This window comes from Triturus cristatus, chromosome 3_2 (assembly GCF_964204655.1).
Source record: "Triturus cristatus chromosome 3_2, aTriCri1.1, whole genome shotgun sequence".
NCBI lineage: Eukaryota > Metazoa > Chordata > Amphibia > Caudata > Salamandridae > Triturus > Triturus cristatus.
The window spans coordinates 283899869-283918076 of record NC_140584.1 but is presented as its reverse complement, the minus strand read 5'-3'; the positions used below and the strand labels follow the sequence as shown (position 1 = coordinate 283918076).

At 45.4% G+C, this 18208-nt stretch overlaps 1 protein-coding gene across 1 annotated transcript in view; it reads left to right on the top strand.

Moving 5' to 3' along the window:
- The window catches only part of LOC146857157 (discoidin, CUB and LCCL domain-containing protein 1-like), a 231141-nt gene that overhangs the window by 114924 nt on the left and 98009 nt on the right, over window positions 1-18208 (top strand). Inside the window, exons 3-4 of the mRNA XM_085647637.1 lie at window positions 13274-13411; window positions 17359-17410. Coding sequence (XP_085503763.1) covers window positions 13274-13411; window positions 17359-17410 — 190 coding nt within the window. The remainder of the gene's footprint in view (window positions 1-13273; window positions 13412-17358; window positions 17411-18208) is intronic.

The following is an 18208-nucleotide window of genomic DNA, read 5'->3' as shown; positions in this document are numbered from 1 at the left end:
CTATCATGCACTCTTTACATTTTTAGGTCTTGCCTATGCAACGCGCATGCGCTGCATAGGAGGACCTTTAGCTGTCGTTCAGCTCTTTTTTGAAGCACATACTCATGCTTGTGGCGGCATACAGCTTGCGGGAGAGTGCAGCGGCGCGCCACAAGCACGAGTATGTGCTTTGAAAAAGAGAAGAATGCGCGCACAAGTACTTGTTAATTAACTTTCGCAGCCGCAGAGCCACGCTTGTTTGTTTTGCTTTCAGCGCAAGGCGCGCGCGCTTGTTCCTACTTGGCTGCACACGACTGGAATTCCATGCCCTCTGCTTTCGACCCTGTCTCAAATAGCCCAGAACTTGGCTCTTCTCGCTGCCGGTTTAACGAGGCTCTATGTTGATTTCCTCTTTAGGCTTCCGAGGGCAGAACAACCATGTTGGGTAACAATTGAACTAAAAAACATAATTTCGTTCACCATTACATTCAGTTCAAATACTCCTCATTCCTAGTTGGCTGCTGTTGTTTTCTACTCTCTGCATTCCACCCAAGCGCCATCCTCATCATCCTGCAGTGACGCCGCCCTTTCCCAATGTTTGTACAAGAGAGCTGTCTGCAGTGGCCGGGCCTGCACACAGCCCCGTGCACTGACAGGAGTGAGAGGGAGAGTGAGAGTGAGAGAGATACAGACACGCACTAAGGAAAGGTTGTCACATTAACCGATGTATGTTCTGCATAAAGAGCTTACGTCCATCCCTGCACACAGGATGCCCTGTGAATGGGTGCCGTGTGCACTTCAAGCCCTGTGCAATGTCAGCCCTACAAATAAAGGTGTTCTCAGAGAACGCTCTGTTGGCAGTCCTACACACAGAGAAAGAACCCTGTGCGTCGGCTGCCCTAGGGAGGGCAGCTCTTGCGCAGTCAGCCCTCCTAGTAGACGTGCACTCTGGCAGGCACGTGCACAGGTAAGCTGGGCACCAACCGCCAAGATGATTCGCTGCACAGTGGGCAGCCGTGCCTTTTTTTTAATGCAGATGTATGAAGCGCAAACTCGACCCAAAGGTATTGGAGCGCTTTACATGAGCACCGGTTACGTTACACATTCAGGCACAGGGAGATTAAGTGATTTGCCCAGGTTCACAGGATGTGGACACAACCCCGAGGCTTGAACCCTGGTTTCCAGCACCAAAGTCGGCAATCTAGCCGACGGACCACATCCTCTCCTTTAGCAAGACAGAACTTCATTATGCAGCAGAGAAGCCGCATGCTGTCCATCAAGGCCTGAATACCCTTCGTTCTGTAGGTCTAAATACTGCCAGTTCGGTGTACTGCCAACCCTGAACACTGGCAACCACAAAGTAGCTGTAGGGTACGTAGGTATATGTTTGTACATTGGTTCACTTTGATGTCATGTCTTTATTGTACATTAAGTATTCTGTGGCGTACGCTTCTTGAGGGTGTGTTTACTTTCAAAGAGTGCTCGCGTCTTGCCTCTGTTGCGGAGAGAATTCCAAACTGAAGAATGGGTAGTCAGCAGTTGAATTTCTTCCGCAACAGACGTGCTCCAGTGACTTCCTTTCTACCAGAAGAATAAATCTACTTCAAACAAAGGATTATCGATATAGACATTTTATTTACATTTTGCCTTCATTTGCTTGGATCTGTATCTTTACATTTTGGCGACGATTTTGTTAGAAGGAAGATTTCACAAAATTTGCACGCCCTACCTCTTCAAACAAAGCGTGGATTGTTGCCGGCAGCCTCTCGAGATAATTGGTGAGCTTTCCTGCGATCCATTACCATCTGTGGGGAGCCATTGCCGGAATTTTGAGTGCTTTCCCATTTCATGGATAACGCTCTCATCTGACGCCTCACACTCCTAACGTGGTATCCTAGCAACGTGATCAACAAAAAACAACGTTGCACATCATCACGCACAGACCGGACCGGTGGCCATCTTGAGCAATAAACAAGTTTGTTTCCATAGCTACGGAGTCTCCGAGCAGACGAATTTGATCGGAAAAAGAGATTATTTTACACCGGCTTGCGCATAGTGTATATTCTTCAGCGATCTACACGCTAAATATGCAAATTTGAGATATAAAGCCTGCAATTGGAGTTTATGAAAGAAAAGGGTCTCAAACACAGAAAGGAAAGAAATTTTGTGGAAAATATAAAAGATATTATTTAATTTTATTTATACAATACAAAAGAGAAGAAAATAATAATTCTTATGGAGAAAAAATATATTCATTTTTACATAATTTACATTTTGACAGTAACACTTGTTTAAACAGTAACTTTATTTAAAGAACTAAAAATATTCCTTTAGATAAATAATATACAATATAATGGCAGCAAATCAACAAATTGTACTTCTTGAACAATTTCTTCCTGTCTCTGGCAAACCCAAAGAAATATGGAAAACCTGGTTTCGTAGTTTCCAGAGTTATTTGGTTGCAATTGATGCTGATGATTATTCTGCAAAAAGAAAGTTGGCAATCTTGTATAGTCACTTGGGAAAAGCGGGACGGGAAATATTTGATAATCTTCCTCCCGGTATTCCCCCGCCTGGAAATGGAGATGGATGGAATGATTTTTCTGATGCAGTTCAAAGACTGAATTAAAAATTTCTGGAACAACCAAATGTTATGCTTGAACGATATAATTTCATGAGAAGAAAACAAGAGCCAAATGAAACAGTGGAAGAGTTTATTTCGGCTCTCAGAAATTTAGCAGCAGAATGCAATTTTGGTGCTTAACAGGACATAGTCATCAGGGATCAATTTGTATACAAGTGTTTTCATAAAAAAATACAAGAAAGAATTTTAAGCTGCCGTGATCCAACATTATCAGAGGTAATAGATATGGCTAAAAGCATTGACCGATCTATCATTTCATCACAATGCATTTCACAAGAAACCGCTTTCTCACCAAATTCACAGAACGAATCACAAGTCAATGCCATTTCTGCAAAAAACTAATTTGTTAAACCTTTTCAAAGGAGAATAACTTCTTCGTGCTATAGATGAGGTTCAAGAACACATCTTGGGAACAGTCCTATTTGCCAGGCTCTTGGAAAGAAATGTTCAAATTGTCAAAAGATTGGACCTTTTTACACAGTTTGTAGGAGCAAGAGATTTGTTCAAGTCAGTGCTGTCTCTTCAATAGAATACCCAGACATAAATATTGCTTCTGTTGATTCGTCTCTGCAAAACTTGGCTATTAATACTGTTAATATTTTGTCGCAGTCTTTAAAGAAAAAGATAATTCTCTCAATTGATACTGATGGAGAGTCATCAATGAATAGTCGTGCAAAAGAACCTACGTGCAAAGTTATGATTAATAACATTTCTTTCAGCATGATGTCAGACTCTGGTGCATCTGTAACCATCATTTCTGATGTTTTATTTAATTTTCATTGGCCATCTCATTCCATTAAGTTACATCCTTTAGATATTGTTCCAAAGGGTTATGGTAGCAAAGACATCGACATGTTGGGTTATTTTATGGGTGATGTGACATGTTTGGGAAGGTGCATTTGTACAAAAATCTATGTTGCAATCGAAGGAAGATGTATTGTAGGTTGGCAAGATCTTGCAGAAATGGGGCTTAAGCTAGTTCCAGGTTCTGATTCTCCAGTGCAAGTTAATGATGTCTCCATTTCATTAGTGTCAGAAAACTTAAATGATCTAGTTAGTGGTATTATTTCAGAGTTTCCAGAAGTTTTCAAAGAATCTGTTGGGAAAATCAAGAACTATGAGCATTTAATCACGCTTAAACCAGGTGCAATCCCTGTTATGCACAAATTAAGGACAATACCCTTAAATGTTAAAGATGATCTTAAAAAATTGTTAGATAAAATGGCCTCTGAAGGCATAATTGTATCACCCAATTCTTCACAATGGGTCAGTCCAATAGTCGTCGTTAAAAAGAAGGATTCTAGCATTCGTTTGTGTGCTGACCTTCGCTCATTAAATCAAAATATAATCATTGACTGTCATCCTCTTCCAAAAATTCAAGATTTACTCACTGGTATCTCTGGTTCAAAATGTTTTACTTTGCTTGATTTACGGAGTGCTTATCACCAAATTCCTTTGTCATCATCATCATCTGAGCTTACTACATTTATCACTCCTTTCGGAGCATATACATATTTAAGACTCCCTTTTGACTTGGCTTCTGCAGCCAGCGTTTTTCAGACATTTATGGATGACCTACTTAGAGATATTGTAATCAACAGGAGGACAAAGTTCCTATGTCAGGGTGCAAAAAGTCACCCATGCATCAGGGTGCAAAAAGTCACCCGTGTAATAAAACGAGAAGGAGAGAGGGAAAAAGACGAGAAAAAGGAAAGAAGAGATCCTAGGTATGGAAGACCCAAATGTGAGAGGGAAAATGATTCTACATCCTCTGCTGCCCTCACACACCCCAAGGGGTGTCATGCTTCATCATCGGGCGTTTGCTCCTCGTAGGGCCGGCGCTGCAATTCCCTACGGGTCCCCCGAAGGGTCACTTTGTCGGAGATCTTTTGGAGGATAGCCGGATGGTGCATGAGGGTGTGTGGGGAGTGGGTCATGGAGAGGGTAATGAAAACACGTGCAGTGTAAAAGTATTGGTGAAATGTAATCAAGGGTAAACATGCAGCGATATGATTAGTTAGTATACCCTTGGCAGTCCACAAAACTGCTAGAAAAAGTTATTGACCCAAAAAGGCCTATTTGCCAAGTTGTCAATATACAAGGCCAACATGTTTCGCGCCTCTATCGCCCGTAGGTCGTTAGCACTTCTTCAGGACCAACATGATGAAAAGGTGAAGTGCACGTGAAAGGTTTGAATATAGAAATAAAAATTCATTAATTGACCCTCTTATCTCAGCCAGGGCGGGGCAGAAACCTGTATACCCTCATTGTGGTTACAGCTGCTAATTGGAGGCCGCTCCTGGATGGTGCCTAGGAAAAAGAACAAACAGATAGACCACAAATGAGCACCAGTAACGACTTGATGCTTCGCAGTGTGCCACTTCTGTGTGCACAACAATTACATAAGAAAAGAAAGAAATAAACAAGCACACAAGACAGGTCAAATGCAACTAATCTGAAAAGCCCCAGCCATGAGTGACGGCTACATAGGCGTCATAGGAACCATTCTACTGGCATAGGACATGTAGCCCAATACATACAACACAAGGAGAATCATCCTGTCGTCGTAAATGCAACAAATAGGATTGTCAATTATAAAAAAGCATGCTCACCAAGAACTGCTTATAGAGTATCTCCAATGGTCAGAGGGATGGACGCCCGTATTTAACCGGGCTGTGGAAACAGTAAAACAGAACAGGAACAGAGAGGCACTATATCAGAACATCAATAATGCTGATCAAAATGCCCGCAATAATACAATTCCTGCCTCTATTGAATACTTACAAAAATATGCGGGTGCTGCCTCCTATACACCTACCCCTGTCCAAGCGTCTGCCGAGAGAAAATAATTCACGGCAAATCGCGGGGTTAAATGGAGTGACCGGGTCAGGTGATTGGAGGGATCCTTGACAGGAAGGTTCTGACGGGAAGGAACATAGTGCGCATGTGCGAGAAAGGAGAATGAATGCGCATGTGCATTCGTCGGGCACACTACTCGCCCGCTCCTGCGCACCGGCTTGGTAAAGGAGAGAGAAGGGGTAGTCAACGGTAATGCCCTAATAGAGGCTGGCGGTTATAATGCCTAGAACTCGTGCTCAATACCCTTCACATAAAGATAGAGTCGATGAGTAGAAATACTCCTAATGTCACACCTAGACCACACCTCGCACTAAAAGAAGTATAACTCTGTATTACTGGTACCAAATTGGGAAAAACTCCTCCTAAATGATAATTACATAAGAAACTTGTGGGGGTCTGAAAAATAATCTAAAAGATGGTAGCCAAAAATATGCCACTGCATACATAATTCAAATCTTAACATTAGAAGAGTAAAGCAATGAATAAGGGCACCGCCCTGGCAAAGGAGTCCAGGCGTAATATGGAACCAGCTCACACTCATACTATGATCCTGTCTACTTAGAGATATACCATCTGTACAAGCGTACCAGGATGACGTTCTTATTTTTTCAAAAAACAAGATTGATCATATTCACACTTTGAACACTCTTTTGACTTATGTTCTTGTTCTGATTTCCCCATTGGCTCACCTTCTGACAATTCTCACACACAATCCTTTCAAACTGCTCCTTACAGCCCTTCTCAATCCACTTCTCAAGACTCAAATTCACAGATCAATTATGCCTCTCCCACACCCACAACATCTGTATCAATCAGACCTACAAGGAACTGTTCATTCCCTGCAAAATTTAAGGATTTGTATTTGTCTTAATTTTTTCTTATTTTAACAGCCTGTTTTTCCTTTATTAAAAAAAAGGAGATGATGTAGAGTACGTAGGTATATGTTTGTACATTGGTTCGGTTTGATGTCATGTCTTTATTGTACATTCTGTATTCTGTGGCGTGCGCTTCTTGAGGGTGTGTTTACTTTCAAGGAGTGCTCGTGTCTTGCCTCTGTTGCGGAGAGAATTCCAAACTGAAGAATGGGTAGTCAGCAGTTGGATTTCTTCCGCAACAGACTTGCTCCAGTGACTTCCTTTCTACCAGAAGAATAAATCTACTTCAAACAAAGGATTATCGATATAGACATTTTATTTACATTTTGCCTTCATTTGCTTGGATCTGTAGTTTTACAGTAGCCCATTTCTCTGCCCGCTATGCTGTGCTCTGCCGCATACCTGGCACTCCTCACTTCTGCGTACTACCAGGCGTGCACTGTGTGCCCAGTTTGAACTGCCAGCCCTGTGCTCTGCATGTTATTTATACATGGTACCAGCCCAGCAGAGTGTCAGACCAGAAGTCAGCCCAGTGCCTGCTTCCGCTGTGCACTGCCAGCCCTGTGTTTCCCCTGCACCGTGCACTGCCACCTTGCCCACTGTCAGCTCTACGTCTAGACTCTAGAGTGGCTGTATCAGGCACGCGCTGAACTGCACCAAACATGATATTGTCAAAGTGAATAGTATAGAAGTGTCGAGAGAAACGACACATCGATGCTGCAGCACAATGACGGGCTACGCGATTCAAACAACTATAGTCATGCACATAAGGCATTCGTGCTCTCTGTGCACCTGTAAAAAAGAGGCAGCTCCAAAGGCAATCTGTGGAAGTCTTTAATGAGCGTCACGGAGCGGCCAGCAGCCCTGGCAGGGATCAGCAACTACCACGTTTCCAAAGGAAACATTCAAATACCACTTTTCTAATTCGTAAACGTTCTAACATTCTGTTGCCCTGGCATTAAGAACCCAGCACCTTGGATGGGAGGGCAGGAGACGCGGCAGCCGGAAGGCGTTGGAGCAGCTGCTGGCAGATCAGGGGATGGTCTGATCAGAGGAGTGGCTTCCCTCCCCTGCCCTGGACCCAGGCTGCCGATCCTGTCCTTGCCTCTCAGGAGCCAGGCAGGGTCGGATTGGAATCGCAATTTGGCCCGGGCACTGTCAAAACAAGCATTTGCAATGCAATAGGTCTCGCATTTACACAGGTTTAAGCTATTGGCATTGTAAATGACAATGCCTTTTATTTATGTTTTGAAAACCAAAACATAAATAAAGGGCATTCCCATTTACAATGCCAATAGCTCAAACTGCATAAATGCGAGACCTATTGCATTGCAAATGCTTGTTTTTATATTGCCTCCCCAAGTGGGGTGTCTGTCTCTTGGAACGGCAAATTAAACAGCCTCTGCGGTATCATGTCGTGATGCATGCACGCCTGTATGCCATCACTGTGTGGCTGCCGCAGCGGCATGTTGCATATGTGCTCATACAGGAAGACGCACGTGCACTTATATGTCATCACTTGGGGAGAAGCATTTAATTTTTAGTTTTTCCACTGCTAAGCACCCTCGGCAAAAAGCCTTGGCAAAGCCAATAGCGCGGCTCATCGGCTTTGCTAAGGCTTGTTACGATTTGTATGTCACAGGATTGAATCCTGGCAAGGCCGATTTTGTGTTTTATCCTTCTGAGGCAGAAAACTGAGCACCATTCGATTAGATAATAAAAATTGTTACTTGAAGTGCTTAGACACAGCCGGTGTGGTATGAAGCACTATGCAAAACACAGGCTATTCATAATACTATTTGCTGTGTTGAACAAAAGACATTCTTAGATGTCAAATAATGGCAACACGAGCTGGCGCTGCCGAGTTGGGCCCAAGGGATGTGAAAGCAGATGTTCCTCTGGTGTGGGAAGTGAGCCTCGCTCCTCGTCCAGACCTCTGCTTCTCAGGAGTGCCCTTCATTCCAGGGTAACATCTGGAGCTGGGGGACTCATTATGCAGCGCTTGTCTGCCCGGGCTATGCGCCCTATGCAGGTATGGCTATTGTGTAATATCTCCTGGTTTGGGAGTTTAAAAATAGCCACTGATTGCAGTGTAATGGGCACCTAAAACCCCAAAACCTGATGTCGCTGCACCTGCTGCACTCCGTGCCGTTCATAGCTACTTTCCGTGCTTTAAATGGACTGGTGTTCACCGGTACCGAGTACCGGCACTTTTCAGTGTTATCCCTCGAGTACCGGAACTTCTCCTTGTGTCAAGAGAGTACCGGATCTCCAAGAGGCAAGCTTTGGTATATGGGAAAATACAGCGCAGGTGCTGCTGAACGGGACGCTTTCAACAAGGGGCGCCTAGACAACAGTGAGTGTATTCCAGCGCTATGTTGCTGCTGCAGCCTTAGTTACACTCTGACAGCGTGATAGGAATAAGGGTGTGTGCCCTGACGGCGGTACTTTTGGTACTTTTTATAGCGCACACTTGGCACGACGGAATTAAAGTTCTTTAAAATGAGAAGTGCAAGTTCTACAAGAAAGCATACTTTATTCTGTTTTTATGGGACAGGTAGGTGAAATCCCAGCGTGCCCTCAATGTCCTGTGATTCTGGGCAAGTCACTTAATCTCCCTGTGCAATAAAAACAACAAGCATTTTCAATGTAATACGTCTTGCATTTGCATGCATTTAAGCTATTGGCATTATCAATGACAATACCTTTTATGTATGTGTTTAATAAAGCAAAAACAACAGTTGATGTACAGAATGCAGAACAATGTCATACATTCACCCCAGTACAGAGATCTGGGCCTAAATTCATCTTTTTTTTGCTCACCATGCCATTCCAGTTTGAACCCAGCCATATGCAAATCAGTCTTGACCCTGTGCCTCATGGGAACAGTCCAGCCCGAACTGCCAAGCCAGGTCCTCCCTGGACTGGAACCAAGCATCCTAGGACCGGTTTCGGGGTTTCACCCCTCTTCAGCCAGGATAGCTTGATTCCAGTGGCATGGAGAGCAACACACATATAAAAGGCTTTGTCATTTTTAATGCCAATAGCTCAAACTTTCACAAATGCAGGCCTCTGTAATAGTGGTTGCGCCCCTTTCCTTAGACGCTTCTCGCCGTATTCAGGTTACAATGAGCAGCGTCTAAAGAAAGGGACGCGGCCAACGTGAAAGTGCATATGGTTCACTTAAACTCAAAGCTAAGAAATATTATTTAATTTAAAAGGTTACGTAGTGCTGCCGCGGAAGTGGAAGCGGCCTGTGCACTTGATTACATAAATAAGCGCGACCACTAAACTAAAAGCGGCCCGTGCTGTAAAGTAAATAATTAAATAAGCGCGGCCGCTATAGTTAAAGCGAACCGCACTATAAATACAAATGATATAAAAGCAGGCGGCCTGCTGCAATGTTGTGGGTGGAATAGGGGAAAATCATTAAAGAATATAGTGCTCACTAATTTATAAAGCAGATCGTGTAACAACACAAGTAAAATGTCCAGTCCTTATGGGATGTTACAAATACAGACAAGGGGCTACCAAGGAGGCACTACTAAGCATATTCACAAATGAAAAGCAACGATTTCGCAAGGAAAGTAACCATAGCCAATTGAAAAGATGGGCGGGGAAATGGGCGGAGCTTCTATGCTGTACCTCAATACAACATGCCTCGCAGCGCATGCACTGCCCAGTCTCAAACTAAAAATGTATGCTTTCATGTAAAACTTCTGCTTCTCAGGTAAAAAGCTTTAATGCCCTCTGGCCAGGTTTGCACTATATAAAACTGCGAAAACACCAATTAACGCCCTGCACATATGAGCCGATTTGTTAGATGCCTCGAAGTCACGCCCACTAGAAACACCCACACAAGAACCATCCCAATCAATTTGGTGAGTACCAGCATTTCTCTTTTTCCATTTAAAGCACTGTGCCGAACAGCACAAGACTGGCACTGGAAGTGGGATGTGGGTAGTTCTGGTGGCGCCTCCTGTTATACGGGGGGTGTCCAGCATATCTTCAAATCTGTAGCAGGCTTTCAGGATTCCTAATGACTATGCAAAGGAATTCCATGCAGTTCTTAAGTACCGGTGGGCCAATAAATGCTATCCCTGTGCAAACTCCTGGTGGTGCAGGAATCAAAAAGGATCAGAACTTCTAGGCTTGTGGTAAACATTGCTCCCCGCAGTTTTCACTTGATAAATACCAGCAGGCCAAACCTAGTGGAAATCTACATGGGATCAATTTTAAGACATGCCGATGTCAGGTGGGAGCCTCCAATTCTGCAGGTCACTTTTCATTTTTCTGTAGAAAACTCAAAGTAGAAGGTATCTATCTCACCTGATAAATAATGTACCCGGGTGCAAGAAATACTTCCCCCTTTTCCCAGCCCTAATGAAATCCTGGCTTTACAGCCATTGCATATACATTTACCTTATGTGGATGTCCTGAAAGCCTGTTTGGCATTTGGCTCTCCTGCGCTGGCACTGGACACCCCATGCTACACCTCTGTGTCCCCAAAGTGCTTGGAAAGGAAAGACTAAGACTGCAATCCATAAGTGGCCGCTCTGATTCCTGTGTGTGGGCCTCGACCCACCGCCCGCAAGGACTACTGGTACCCGGTGACCGCCGCTGCCCCTTGTGCACCATGATCCCTGCAGTTACCCTTTCACCTGCTCGTACACAATACCAGAAAAGATGGAGTCGGATATTTAGCTAAAATAAGCACACACATTTAGGTTGACGTAGCGTACAGAGACACTCGTGTCGTGTGTTTTTCCCACCGGCTGCAGAGTTACTGGACTCAGGCCAGGAGTGTCCAGGCGTTGCTCCAGGGTGGTGTAATCCATGATAGATTTTCACGGTCATGGGAGATACATTTACATTTAGCGAATATAATCAAACGGAATCATACCATCGCTAGTAAATATGCTCCTGGACCAGCACTGGTCTCCGACCTAGACTGACCTCCACAGGAGTACGCATCTGCTCATTCACAATCATGTCCTCTCTGCACGAGTCCAACACTTTAAAATATATATATATATTATCGGTGTTCTTATAGAACGGCCATAGGCCTGCGGGCCAGTGGCTTTGGAGCCAGACCTCCATCTTGCCACCTCCTCCGTGATGCCTGACCACAGGCAATAATCGCTTCCATCGCTTGCATGCAAAGTTCATACGAGTTTGTAAATTATACACGTCTTTCTCCGCCCCGGCCCCCACCGCTGAGAGCCTGTAGCCATCCTGTGGTTCCCTCTGACTGTGAGTTTAACTTTTCTCGCACTTGGAGGGGGCAAGGGGTGAGGGGGACGGGGGCGGCTGGGTCTTGGCGGGAGTGCGGTTGGGTCTCGGAGCAGAGGCTGTACACAGTCTGTTCTTTCGGAGCTGCAGCGCTGGCCACTCATACAGCGCGCGCCAGCATTCACGTTAGAGTGAGCGCCTCGTGTCAACCAGGAAGTGTCTAAGCACCACGGTAAGCAGCTGGTGCGTGGGAGCCGAAGGCCACGGGGTGCGTTTAGTGGTAAAGCTGAGACTTTGGCAGAGAGCCTAATCCAGCTACACACCTGCCAAAGCTAGAGACGTCGGCCAACAGACCGTACCCCTGCCAAAGCTAGAGACACCCATCAACAAAAGACACCACCTGCCCAAGCAAGATACTACCGCCAGTAGACCACCCCTCCCACACAAGTGAGGGGCAACCACCAACAAGCAACACCACCTGCCAAGCAACAGACAACCACTAACAAACCACACCACCTGCCCAAGCAAGGTACTACCGCCAGTAGACCACACCACCAACACAAGTGAGGGTCAACCACCAACAAGCAACACCACCTGCCAAGCAACAGACAGCCACTAACAAACCACACCACCTGCCCAAGCAAGGTACTACCGCCAGTAGACCACACCACCAACACAAGTGAGGGTCAACCACCAACAAGCAACACCACCTGCCAAACAACAGACAACCACTAACAAACCACACCACCTGCCCAAGCAAGGTACTACCGCCAGTAGACCACACCACCAACACAAGTGAGGGTCAACCACCAACAAGCAACACCACATGCAAAGCAACAGACAACCACTAACAAACCACACCATCTGACCAAGCAAGATACTACCGCCAGTAGACCACCCCTCCCACACAAGTGAGGGGCAACTACCACCAACCCACACCACCTGCCAAGCTAAAGACAACCACTAACAAAACACACCATCTGACCAAGCAAGAGACAACGACCAACACACACCACCTTCCCAAGTGTATGAGTCATCAAGAGATCACACCACCTTCTGAAGTGCTAGAAAGCCACCAAAAGAGAAGATAAGAGAAAGCCACCAGCAGTCTATACCACCTACCCAAGTGAAAGACGAATACCAACAGACCACACTGCCAGTATAAGTACGACTCAGTTACCAACATGCTACACCACCACTCCAAGCAAGAGTCAACCATCAGCGGACCACACCACTAGTTTAACTGATAGACAACTACCAACTGACCACACCACTTGGCCAAGCAAGAAGCAACCACTGAAAGGCCATACCACCTGCCCTAGGGATAGTAAACCGCCAACAACCACATCACTTGTCCAAGTGAGAGACCGCCACCAGCAGAACACACCACATGCCCAAGTTAGATTCAATCACCAACTGATCACATTGCTCGTTCGTTAAAGTGATGTACAGGCTCCCGGCCAGTGTCGCTCCTGGAAATGAGTGTGACCATGTTAGAAGTTAAATAGCATGGCTTGTCGCAACGCACAGAAACTTTTTGGGGAGTGGGCAGGGGAGGTCGGGGACAATGATACTGGCTAAAGGGTGGGCAGGAAGACTAGACCGTGATTGCGTGTAGGCCGCAGTGAGCTAAACGACGAGGGGTGTCGCTATGCACTGACTACTCTCGCCGTCTCTTATCCAGGTCCCTACTGCGGAAACCGTAACCAGGCGCCGGGGACTCTGCGAGTGAACTCCAGCGACGCCTCCGTGCTGTTCACCAGCGGCACGCACCGCTCAGGCCGCGGGTTCCTGCTGTCCTACGCCGGCAGCCATCACCCAGGTAGGCTGGCCAAAGCGGACGAAGGCCTCCACTAGTCCCCAGTTATTTATATGACTGTTACTTGTTTTATTATTGCCATTATCACTATTGTTCGCAATAGTAGTATTCATGTTTATTAGGAGTGGTTTCGTGTGCCTTTCGAAATGTACCTCATATTCACGGACACTGCGCTCGCGTTTGGGTGAGGGGGCCGGCAGTCTGCACAGCGAGGTCTCCCGTGGTGAATCAGCGCCTCTCGGCCCCCTGTGGGCGTCCAGGAATCTGGAGCGTGGGCGGGATTCCGGGAACCGGGGACACTTGGGATCGCAGCCACTCATTTCCTCCCAAACTAGATCTGTAATGAGAAGCAGCCGCTCCGCCTGGCGTCAGGCCCGCGGGGCCCTGCGCCTTCGCCCAGGCGGTCGTTGGGTTTCTAAGCGCTGTAACAACAGCTGTTAACATATGCCCAGCTGGATTAAGTTAAAAGGGTGACCCGGGCCCACCTAGTTCAACATGAGAGCAGTGAGTATGAACAGAACTCTGCAGCAAGCGCATTAACCTGCTGGGCTATCAGCCACGATAGTGTCACCTGTTTCTCGTCTGTGCTGAGCCCTTTTTGGAATGCTTGGCGGTTTTCGAATTTTACCCTGCTTGTGCCAGCTGTGAAATTCATGTGTTTAAAGGTACAGTGGAAGTCCCAAACTGAATCCCAGCCTGTATTTAAGCATCGTTTTTGCCCCGAAAATGCTGTTAAAAATACTAGCACGAAAGAAAAAACATCTTGTTAAGCCCAAATTTTGTTACCGGCAGTGGTCGAAGCGCCTTAAAAAAGTAAGGGAGGAAAACTGTGACCCCCAGCTACAACGAGGGCTTGGTCACCGACTGTGGGGGCGGGGTTAGAGACGTGGCCACAAATATTAAAATAATCTAACTTTTTTGTTGGCCTTTATCCACAGGTAACTGCATATCAAATATAATTCGCACACCTTAAATGAAAAATAAATGTAACCTTAAATTTAGCTGTGGGAAATGCTTTTATTCTGGGAGGACAGCTCGGGTGGTTCATGCGCTCACTTCAGATGTCTGTGGGTGTAACTGGACGGTCATTGATTGGAATCCTGGTCGGTGCCCTGGGGAAATAGTGGCATGTATTTATACTGCTAAGAGGTCCAAGCCTGTGTCAGAAAACACTCTGAATAAGAAATCAGATAAACATATATTACACACAGGTATAAGATAGGTTGCACACAGTGTAAATAGGCTGTTGCAAAATGTGCTAAAATATATTTTTTAAGTGTTTACAGTGCTTTCAAAAGCTGTTTTTAGTAATAAGCTGATTGTACATAGTGCAAACCTTTTATTATAGGGTTCTATTAAAAGGACAAATTCCAGGACCTATTAACTAAAGCCGGTACTGGGAACCACACACATTTACATTTCTTCCAGGTACCATGCACCCTGGAGAAAGGCTTGTTTCTTCTTTAACTGCTTCTCCCTTCCCACATTTCATGGAATCTCTTCTTCTCTTCTTTCAATCTGCAGCAACTCAATCATTCAGGAACAGTTATTTTTTAAATCAAAAGTATGAGAACTGTTTAGGTAGCTCAGGAGTGAATCGTAAGAGTGGGAAATTGTTGCAGCCTGCATAGAAAATAGTTCTCTGCTCTGCTAGGCTGTCGAGATGGGCAATGGGTGTCTCAGCTACATCAGTGCTGGCTGAATTAAGGGAGTAACCCAAAAATTTAAAATATACCCCATTTGAATGAAAGCTCTGATGGCACCAAGCAAGCGAAGCAAGTGTGCCCAACGCTCCCTTTAAGATCTCCCTTGTTTCTTCCATCTCTGCATCTATCCATTCATTCTTTCACCCTTCCATCCACTGCTGATATTCACCATTTCACCTTCACATTCTCTCGTCCGTTCATTCTTTCATTTACCATTCATTCTCACCATTCCATCCATCGGTCATTCTATCCATCTGTTAACAGATCCATCATATATGCATCCATCCATATCCATCATTTGACGTACCCAAGCATCAATGAAGCCTTTCATCCATCAATTGATCCTTTTGTTCATTCATCCACCAATCCTTGCATTTCTGTTTACTTTGCCATCCGTCCATCCACTTAGATTTATATTTTCTCTGCCATCCTTTCACCCACCCATCCATACTCTTGTATTTCCATTTACTATACCATCCATCCATCAATCTAACCATCCAGTCAGCCTCTCAGATTCCCATTTACTCTGCAATTCTTTTCCCATACATCCATCCCTCCTCTCAGATTTCGATTTACTCAGCTATACTTTCACCCACCCATCCGCCCTCGGAGATTTCCTTTTACTCTGTCATCCTTTTCACCCACCTATTGATCCGATCAGATTTTCATTTACTCTAGCCCTCCTTTCACCCACCCATTCACCTTCTCAGATTTCCATTTGTTCTGTCATCCTTTCATCCTCCCATCTAGCTATTCATCCATCCATCATCTCAGATTTCCATTTATTCTACCATCATTTTACCCATTCATCCATCCTCTCAGATTTTCATTTACTCTGCCATAATTTCACCCATCCATACATCCATCTTCTCGGATTTCTATTTACTCTGACATCGTTTCATCTACCCATCCATCCTCGCAGATTTACATTTAATCTGCCACCCTTTCTCCTATTCATCCATCCATTCAGCCACCCTTTCAGGTTTCTATTTACCCTGCCATCCATCCATTCTTCCAGATTTCCATTTACTCTTCCATCCTTTCACCTACTCATCTACACATCCTCTCACCCGTCCACCCATCCTTTTACCCATCTATTCATCCTTCACCCACCCATCCTTCTACCCATTCACCCATCCATCCTTTCACTCCCCATCCACCCTTTCACCCAAACCACCAATCCTTCCTTTCACCCACTCGCCCATCTATCTTTCGCTTTTCTATCAATCCGTCTTTCTTACTTAGTGTTGATCTTGAGCCTTTATCTGCCAGGTTGCAGACAAAAGAGAACTTTTAAATACCCACCCCCGCTATAGCTGCTAAAGCAGGGGGGTTCACTACGCCCTGGCCTGGAATCTGTAAGACAAAATGAAAGGGGGTTTGGGGATCTTAATGGTGTTAGTGGAAGCGACTCACCCAAGATCAGGCTTGGGGTCCCCGAATAGCCGGGGCTCTACTGCAGTAGTGCCTTTGACATATTACAGCTTTGTTGTCTTTGACCTAGAGCCACAGAGAAGTGGTTAATGTGTAAAAAGAACATGAGCGCCAGGGCTCTCGTCAGGTGGCAGCTTGCACCAGCCCATTTCTAATGTTAGCTGCTTAAAACAGAACCCACTACTAACCATGAAAGTGGGGAGAGGGTGTGCCGTAATGGCCAGAGCTGCTGACTTCAGAGCTGGAGAACCAGGTTTGAGTCTCAGCATCGACTCAACATCCTGTGATTCTGGGCAAATCGCTTTACCTCCCTGTAAATGACTGTATTCTTATCTGGTGCTCATAAAAAGATGGCGTTGATGATTATCTGTCGGTGCTGAGCACTGGAAACCACCGGCTCACATTAAGCACTGCGACAGAGTGCAGGGACCTGGGAGTTGTGAGCTTGGAGTTGAGCACCTGTTTTAGGATGCTCTCTGGTTTGCCACAAGTTGTCTCCTCACCAACAGGGGTTTTGGGACTGGTTGCTCCATTTGCACCAGTTGACTTATTGCATTCTGCAGTGCTTCTCCACACTGCAAAGAAAATAACCTGGCAGCTAGTTAGGCAGCTAAGCGAGATGAGAACGTGTCTTTGTGCTCTGTGTGTATTCTGCCAGTCAGAAGTTCCACCAACTTAGTCTGTCAATGTTGATTAAAATTACAATTTCTGAAACTGATACCTGGGGGCATTCATTTTGTGATATGTGTATTCTATATAATCAGTATATTATTAAAATATGCTTAACTGTGTTCTGCCGTTTCATTGCAGATCTGATATCCTGCCTGGAAAAAGGTGTGCACTACAGCAGCAAACAGGTCAGGTAAGTGGGCCGAGTGCACCCTCCGTCTCCAGACTCCGAGGAGGTGCGCTAATCTTCCCATCCCGCCATGGTCACGAAGCCTTCCTATTTCAAAGGGTGCTCATGCTGCCTGCAGACTAGGGAAGGAAGTTAAACCAATCTGTCAGAAACCCCCCTTGGCATGGGCACAACATGGCACCAAAGCTTTATAGTTGGCAAAGCGCTGTTCTCTTAGCGGCATCTCCCACTCCTTTACACCCAACACACCAACATATATCTTTGAACTATAGCGACAAAGCTAGATTAAACATACCACAGCGTCATGCAAACAACATCACATCTTAGCTATTTTACTTGGATAGGGATGCTGGCTAGAAAACAATTAAGTATATAAAAAATGTGATGGATGGAATGTTTGAATTAATCTCAGCCACTGGCAATTAATCGGGCCTCATACCAGTCCTTTGCACACCATGCCATCTCAGTATGGACGCAGCTGTATGCAAATCAGTCTTGACCCTGCTCCAATGCAAATAGTCCAACCTGAACTGCCAAGCCAGTTCCTGCCTGAACTGATGTGGTCAGGTGTTGCAGAGTCTCAGCCCCTGACCTTGTAAAGGACCCCCATGGAGCCCTGACCCTCCCCCCACCCTCCAACACCCCCTTTTGGCACAGACAGCACACAACACTTTCTTTGGGAAGCTTTTTGGGTTGGGTTCGTAAAACCCACGACCTTCTTTATTACACAACAAAATCTAAGGATTACATATAAAAAGCTTTGAACATCAATTTAATAAATTAATACACAGAAACCCCATA